At 30.6% G+C, this 9171-nt stretch overlaps 1 protein-coding gene across 1 annotated transcript; it reads right to left on the bottom strand.

Moving 5' to 3' along the window:
• Window positions 1-682: 682 nt before the first annotated feature.
• Window positions 683-1698, bottom strand: LOC134684966 (uncharacterized). The gene is made up of 2 exons (XM_063544289.1): window positions 1560-1698; window positions 683-1265 (listed from the first exon to the last, which is right to left on the bottom strand). Exons 1-2 carry the CDS (start codon window positions 1696-1698, stop codon window positions 979-981), a joined length of 426 nt encoding a protein of 141 aa, XP_063400359.1. The 3' UTR covers window positions 683-978.
• Window positions 1699-9171: the final 7473 nt, after the last annotated feature.

Genomic DNA, 9171 nt, shown 5'->3' on the forward strand with positions numbered 1-9171 from the left:
ATGAAATTATCAAAAATAGTATATAGATGGAGGGGACCGAAAAAACATATTAAAACATGCTTAGTTTTAAGTTTTCTATTGTTTGTCTGTCTTCGTCGTAAAAGAGGGGCAACTCTAAGTAAGTTTATTTTTGATCTAAGAGTTTGAATGTCCATCTGAAATCTGTCGCCCCATTTTTTAAGGAACAAAACAAATCAATACTAATACATTGTATCACTGAAGATGATATAACAATATAAAATACAAATGTATATTTTACTATGTATTTTAATAACAAGCTTGCAGAAGCAGTTTGCGAAGAACGCATTAAAGCCAATGTTTAGTTGAAACAAATGATGCACATTTGGTTTATCATGTTACAAAGCATATTTTTTACTAAGTAAAAAGTTATCAAATTTACAAGGATTATAATTTTAAAACGATAAATATGAAAAATTAAGAAGCAACAAATAATTATCAGTAAACAACATAAATACACGTAGGACAATAATACAATATAAGCAGTCTCTAAACATATAAAAACAAAATATAATGTTATGACAAATTTCCAAGATTAACGTTAAAACTTCTTAATTGTAAATACTTGTTATGTTAGTTTCTTAGCTGAACACAAACGAATTTGTTCTTTCTCATAGTTTTCAATGTCTTGTTTGAAGTTAAAAACATAAGTTATTCGTGCTGTTCGTATTATTGAAATTCAATCAGAATGTGAAATTAATATCAACACTGATTTTTTTTACTACCATGTTTCAGTTATTGCAAAAAAAAATGTCATTTTTTTCATATCAATACGATGTCGGTGTCTATCACATTACTTCCAATTACATTGTTTGTATTCATCCGTAAATGTCGGATAGTTCATGATATAAGATTTAGCAAAAGCTATCATTTAAATATGTCTAAACTATTTTGCATCACGATTTAATACAATATAGAAATGGATCAAATTTGGGACGTATACTATCATTATTTCTGACTTTAGATGTTTATCATGTTTATTAACATACCTGATTGATTAAACGCAAATATACTGTGAATATAACTACTATCGTTATACAGAACAGTTGGCGTGGATCCTGACAGTTTAGATAACATTAACAACTGATTGGCAGTGGCATAATATATGTAACTACCAACGACATGTAAAGCATAGTAGGTTCTTCTAACATTTGTTGAAAGTATTGTTTTAACATCAGATCCATCGTCTTTACATGATTTTATTTCGCCATCAGTATTAATCCAGTACAGTCTGTTCTCTTCAGTGTCTACAATGAGTTGAAAGCAGTAGTGGATAAATCATAATTCATTCGTACAACAATAATATATGTACTTATTTTATTTATCAATATGTTGTTTACGTAACGATTGATTCAAATCGATTCACGACGACGTTAACAATTCAATGCAATACATATAAAATTAATCATATCACGTTTGTTCCTTCAACGTGTAAAAACAAATTGATCAGTATTTCGATTGTTTTGAACACAAATCTGTGAACAACAAATGACAAAACAATTTAAGTCATTTTACTACAAAACTAACTAGTAACAGCATACCTATATCCATGCAATACACAGTTGTGGATGTGAATTTAGTGATCGTTTGTCTATCAGATAGATCAAATCTAGACTTCAATATTCCTGTACTCTCTTCAACTATATACATCCACCTGTATGACAAATCAAAACCTGACATTTTAAGGAAATTAAAGTTTCAGGTTCAATTTGTGTTTAAGTATGTACATGATGTTGTGTTAGTAATAAACATTAATGAGAGAGGCAGACAATGCTACATATAAGGATTATGATAAATAAAACATGTGTTACATAAGATAATGTTGTATAGTACTATAAACCGATAGGTAAATATAGATTGTGCATATTGAGTCGACTTGGAAAACGGATTTGTATATAACATCGCAAACTTAAAAATGAGTATACTAGAGGAACTTACAAATTGCTATCAAACACTGTCTTTAACTGAAATTTCGATTTTCAATGATTCATTTTTTTTACTTTCCTATAAAGATACATTCAATTTAACAAATAACTCACACAGAACGAGTTGGCTAGTGTTAACATCCCGAACAACAAAACAGGTCAACCTAGCTTAATTTAGCATGTATAAGTCATCATGACTGTTTTTTCTTGATAAATCAGTCGACCCTTTATTAAAATGAATATGTATACTATCAATATGATAAGACCCATTCATCATTTAAATGCATAAAAGACATGAATGATGTCCGAATTTAAATAACGTATAACACATTCATGGATAGGAAGATATGGGATGAACATATTTAAATAAGATATAAAATACTCCCTTTAAACAAAGGATATTTCTAATGGGATCCTTAATAAGGTATCAGCAAGCTTTATGTTGATAGATAAATATCAATGCATTTGTTTTAAGAAAAGAAATTCGTAATGATAATATTTTCATTCAATTTGTTATTTCATATTCAGGATATTGAACGGCATGTATCACAAACTAAGATGTGCATGCAATACTACTAATAACAAGGAAACGTGTAGTGATTTAACATCTCTAGTGCAATCAAGCTATTGTTTGAATTATAATTCATGCAACACGACAAGTCCTCTCCCCACCCTACATCCCCACGGTTGGGTAGGCGAACGCGCGTCTGGAGTACATTATTTCCATATCTTGGATTCACAGGGACTGTAGAGCTTGGTTTTGACAACAACAAAAAACGTGACATGCAAGCTTAATTTAAAAAAAACAGGTTTTTTAAATGACAACTTTACTTCAGGAAATTACCAACTGTCGGACAAAAGGAATGACCTTGTTATAAGCACACATTGATTTTTTAACGAAGGCAGGTACAATCTAAGATATCAACCTCCTAATATATAGTATATTTTTATTGGGAAATCAATGTCGTAATTGCATTATATTAACATCAAACCTACCATTATGGAAGTATTTGTTTGAGACAGATCGTACTGCATGTCAGATATGCAAATTGTAAAATAATTTTCAATTTGAAACATATGATTTTAAGGCAAATGTCCATGACATGTCGTGGTACCCGATAGTATATGTCAGTGCATCCGAATATGCGACCTAGTTTTATGTGTACTTTATGTGTCAATTCATTGTCTCAAATAAATACAGATATTTTATGCAAACTTAAAGCGAAACGATATTTTATTAGAAGGTAAAGTTGTAAAGGTTGACTATATCAATTGTTATATAAAACTATAGAAAACTGAATTGAAAAAAAAATGATTTACAGCATTACCTGTTAAAATGAAAAAAGCAAAACCTTGTAAACGAGGGAAATGAAAATAAAATAAAAAGGAAACCAAATCATACTGGAATATTTTAAACGTTGATGACAACAAAGTTAACAAAACGAAAAAACTAAACCTGAATTACAAAACCACATGTATTATGTATTATGTATTATCACATCCTAACTGTAATCAATTCTGATACTGGTGATGCGCTTTTGACAATAATGTATATTCAAATATTATAGAGACTATAATGATTGAAAAAAGACTGATACACCTGTCTTAGAGATATCTATAAATTATCAGTGACAGTTGAGACGGTAAATTATCATGTTAAGTATATAGTAAAAATAAAATTGACTGATGATTCTTTGTGTACATTTTGTAAATCAGATAATGAGTCTATAGAACACCTATTTTGGAATTGCAATACTGTACAAGATTTTCTACAGGATGTTGATTACTGGTTCCTTTCCGGTGGAATAAGTCTCCCAATGAATAAATTAAACTTTCTTTTTGGAGACTTATCCAAAATATTTCCCAACAATCCATATAACATTATTTTTCTTTATATTAAACAATATATGTATAATTCTAGATGCTTTAAAAAGAATCTCTCATTGCATGCAATTATAATAAAACTGAAAGATATGTATAAATTAGAGAGTATGATAGCTGTAAAAAATAAAAAGATAACTGAATTTGACAATGTATGGAATGTTTTTGAAAAACTATTATTGTATACCGACTAATGTCTTTTTTGTTGTTGTTACAATTACTTAGGACTACTTAATTATAATCTTTTTTAAATAAAATATTAGTGCCATGTTATGTACTTGATCAGTGTTGATGGCTGTTACGAAAGAAATATGTCTCGTAAATATAAAAAAAATAATTTCAACATAATTATGTGATATTAAAAATAAAGATAGGGATGTAACTGGATAATCCTTTTGAGTTTTGTTTTTGTTTTTTTGCTTTTTTTATTTTTCCTTCTTTATTTCTTTATTTTTTTTCATTTTATTTTTTTTATCTTTTTATTTTTTTTTATTTTTTTATCTTTTCTATAGAAAATGTAAAATATTTCCAATTAAGATTTATTTATAAAAATGACATTGTATTTATCTTATATGTATTATATTGTATGTATATCATGTATATGTTGTAATTGTTGGAAATAAAAAAATCAAAAGTTAAAAAAAAAAATGATCATGTTAAGCAGATCCTAATAATGATCCATTATATTCGATAATTTTATTTAAGTTTTGGTTGATTACATGTTCATTCGATAAAGGATATAAATCATGGGGAGCCTAATGGTGATGACATATAGCCAACCAGCTTTATTACAATTTCTATCATAACATTAACAGTAACTTTAATCCTCTCAAAAAATGAAGCCACTCATAACTAATTATAGATTGCAGTAAACAATCAATTTTTCCAAATGCGACAATGGTAGCCTTTCTGGTATAAAAATACATTTATATGCAAAACATGAATGATAAAACATGTGTATTGTTCTGTTTACAAAATAAATTCATAATCGCTCAATTTCTTAAAAAAAATAAATAAAACAGAATACCTATTTGTAACATCAAGTCGTATTCCCCAAGGCTGGAAAAAAGTAAATAGCACAGTTACATTGCTTCCGTCTAGATTGCATCTTGAGAGTTGCCCTACATTATTATAATTAATCCAGTAGATATGATCATTAGCTGAATCTACAGTTATTCCTGTTGGAGATGACAGTGACTGGACAACTGTCTGTAATGTTGTATTTTTTGAGGGATAAGCAAATCTATAAACATTATAAAAAGTAATTGACATTAAAAGAAAATTAATCCGGACACGTTTCGCACCTGTCCCAAGACAAGAGCCTCTGGACTTTTGTTATTCTTGTATACTTTTTTTAGTTCATTTATATTTTTTGTTAAGTGTAACGTTCATTATTGATAAACGTGTACGCATTTTTGTTTTGATGAGTTGAAGACTGCTTCCGTATGTAGGATCTATTCTTTGTTTTGAAAGCCCATTAATGTCTTTCAGCTGTTCCCTGCTCTTTAGTTGGATTGCTGACTCTTTGACACAATCCCCATTGCAATTCTTAAATTTATTCTAAACTATTACGTGTTTTCTGATCTTTTTTTATATAGCAAACATATCTACTGACTAATTCATAAAACACTCACAATAAATTTAATCGGTTATATTACGAACGCGACATAGCGTACATGTACTATACAATAACGAATTGATGTTGATGTTTTAGTTTAGACAGGTTATATCTGTCAATCTTTAAATACCTCAATGTTGCTAAACACTTATCCGTCCTCCATGATAAATATGTTGTTGTCCCCGCAGACAAAACCCCAAATACCATCGTTTTTGTCTGTAAAAGTCATTACATTAATTGCTTGATAAACGAATTAGGTATAGACAATTCACTTGGAAAATCAACATATACCATCACGACACTTACCACAGAGGAAATCCTGTATAATCATAGGTCTGTTCTTTGTTCCTTTGGTAATTCAACCAAAGATGAAGAACTGGATCTTCCATCACTGTATTGGATACCTAAACTACATAAGTGTCCTTACAAACAACGGTATATAACTGGGTCTTCCAAGTGCTCCACGAAACCTCTTTCTAAATTATTAACTTCTATTTCATCAGCAATCAAAGACGGGCTTCAAAGTTATTGTGAAACTGCTTATTCTAGAGGTGGCGTGCATCAGATGTGGATACTTAAAAATTCCAAAGATCTTTTAGAGTAGATACAATCTAACTCTCTTTCATCTTGTAACTGTATTAAAAAAAAATGACTTTTCTACTCTTTACACAAGTATTCGTCATTCCAAACTAAAGACAAATTGAAAGAGTTAGTATTACTTTGCTCCATAAAAAAGAATGGCCAACGTAGATACACGTATCTTGTCTAAGGGAGGGATACATCCTACTTTGTAAAGAATCACTCTGATTCAAACAAAAAAATCTCTGAAACCGATATAATCAAGATGCTTGAGTTCTTGATTGACAACATATGTGTTACGTTCGGGGGACGTGTTTTTCATCAGACTGTCGGTATCCCCATGGGAACAATTTGTGTCCCTCTACTTGCCGACTTGTTTCTTTATTATTATGAAGCTGACTTCATGCAGGAACTTCTTAGGAAGAAAGATAAGAAGTAAGCAATATCCTCTATCTCTACTTTCCGCTATATAGGTGACGTTATTTCACTAAACAATTCAAAATTTGGTGACTATGTGGAACGCATATATCCCATCGAATTGGAGATAAAGGATACTACAGATACAGTTAAGTCGGCTTCATATCTTGACTTACATCTAGAAATTGACAATGAGGGTCGGTTGAAAACAAAACTTTACGACAAAAGAGATGATTTTAGCTTTCCAATTGTGAAGTTTCTATCTCTAAGTAGCAACATTCCAGCAGCACCTGCATACGGGGTATATATCTCCCAATTGATACGGTATTCCCGTGCTTGCATTTCCTATCATGATTTTTTTGATAGAGGGTTACTGCTCACAAGGAAGCTATAAAACCAAGAGTTCCAAATGGTGAAACTGAAATCATCCCTTCTTTAATTTTACGGACGCCATCACGATATGATTGACCGTTATGGAATAACCGTTTCACAAATGATATCGGATATGTTCCTTACGTTGTAACTACAATCCCCTTCCCTTTTATGAATTTGACCTACCGAATTAGACTATTTATCGGATTTGTAATCACATAAGCAACACGACGGGTGCCACATGTGGAGGAGATCTCCTTGCCCTTCCGGAGCACCTGAGATCACCTCTAGTTTTTGGTGGGGTTCGTGTTGTTTATTCTTTAGTTTAGTTCAGAGATGCCTATATATATATATATATATATATATATATATAACTATCATTACAATTGATAGAAATGTTGTTTTCCTTTAAACTTGATGTTACCACCTTCAATCGATGTTTCTTTTACGATTGACGTCATCAAAAGAAATGTTTACCTACCGAACGATGTCATGATAACTGTATCTTGGAAAATAAATGTATCTGTTTTGGTAATCATAGTCTAATGCAAACACATGCGTATTTCCAAGCTCTAACAAAACATTCACACTGCATGTATCAAAATCAAATTCAATGATTCGAGCGTAGGTTGAATACAAAAGTTTAACTTGATCAGCTGAAAAACAAAATACAAGTCGATTAGTATCTAGTGATTTTATTAAAACCAATACTACAATAACTTAAATAAAACAAAACCATAACTAAAGCGTTAAATTTTATTATTATAATAAACGCCACGCACAACGATAATATTGATACAAAACTTTTTTTCTAAAGTGATAACCTGGTTATCAATATAGTTGTCGATCTTTAAAGGACAAATCAGAAAATATCTATTTGATAGTCCATGTACTGTGCATACGGTGTTAAGAGTATAACTCGAAACAATAAAATTGAGAATGGAAATGGGGAATGTGTCAAAGAGACAACAACCCGATCAAATAAAAAAAAACAGCAGAAGGTCACCAACAGGTATTCAATGTAGCGAGAAATTCCCTTTTAATTATTTGTGATAAATCAACTTGATGTTGAGCAGATCAGCAAACAGTTTTAAAAATGTAAAACAGATACGAACAATCGAAGTTATCCATAACGATAATAAACTCATCATAGAAACCAGAACTAAATTTAGTATACGCCAGGCACGCGTTTCATCTACAAAAGACTCATCAGTGACGCTCGAATCCCAAACAGTTAAAAAGGCAAAATAAAGTACGAAGTTGAAGAGCATTGAGGACCAAAATTCCTAAAGGTTTTGCAAAATACAATTAACTTTTGCACGATTTGTTTTAAAGTTAACTTCAGAAGCTAAAAGGTACATCAAACAAATACAATAGTCCTATATTTAATAGTTTTGGGATAGCCACCATATTTGGTGGCCATGTAAAAACATTTATGCTCTTGATAACAAATGAAAATCTTTTTTAGATATAAGAATAATAAGATAGTAAGCCAAATACGCTTATCGTTTTCAAAACCCTATATTCCATAAATGTTAAAAGTCAAAACAAAGATCGAAATTCAATAGCAACGAACAACCACAATTATGGAAGGTTTTGTCAAATTCAGCTAATGTGATATATTCTAAAGATAGACACTACATAGCATTTGGGGCAAAAGTGTAAACTGTAAATATAAATTAATAACTATGATCATATCAATGGTTACTTATGCCAACACTGAAGTTATAGAGTATTTGACTGGTGATACCTTTACCAGTGACGTTCACCCAGTTGCAGTAAATGAACTTGTCTTTATCAGTTACAGATGATTAATTAGTAATAGACAGTCTACATCGTTCGCGACCGAGAGTTAAAATCATTCCTCTGTAAAGGACCTAAATATCGTCCCCCGTCAGTTATTAATTGGAATGAGTGTCGTAATATCATCCACGACTCACTCCGTACCTACTGTTTGAAATGGGTAAAACGGGAAAAAGCTGACAAATATCTTTGGACTGTTTTTTTAATTCAGTAATGAAGATAGTTGGTATTCGAATACAACATTTTGAAGAACATTTATACATTCCAAATGACTTCATTTTCAGAAAAGGACATCTGTAACAAACACAAACTGCTGGCTACTTCTTCACAAGCAGAACTTAATACAATGAAAGTCCAAACTATGTACTGGCTTCCGAAGCTACACAAAAAACTTACAAATATAGATTTATTTCATCTTCAAGCCATTGTTCCACTACTAAATTGTCTTTTTTACTTTCTAGTATACGTGGTACAATAAAAAACCTGATAATAAATATTTGAAAATAGTGGAATTAATTACTTTTGGATTGTCAAAAACTCGTTGGAAGTAAATTGATA

Source organism: Mytilus trossulus, chromosome 9 (assembly GCF_036588685.1).
Source record: "Mytilus trossulus isolate FHL-02 chromosome 9, PNRI_Mtr1.1.1.hap1, whole genome shotgun sequence".
In the NCBI taxonomy this organism is placed as follows: domain Eukaryota; kingdom Metazoa; phylum Mollusca; class Bivalvia; order Mytilida; family Mytilidae; genus Mytilus; species Mytilus trossulus.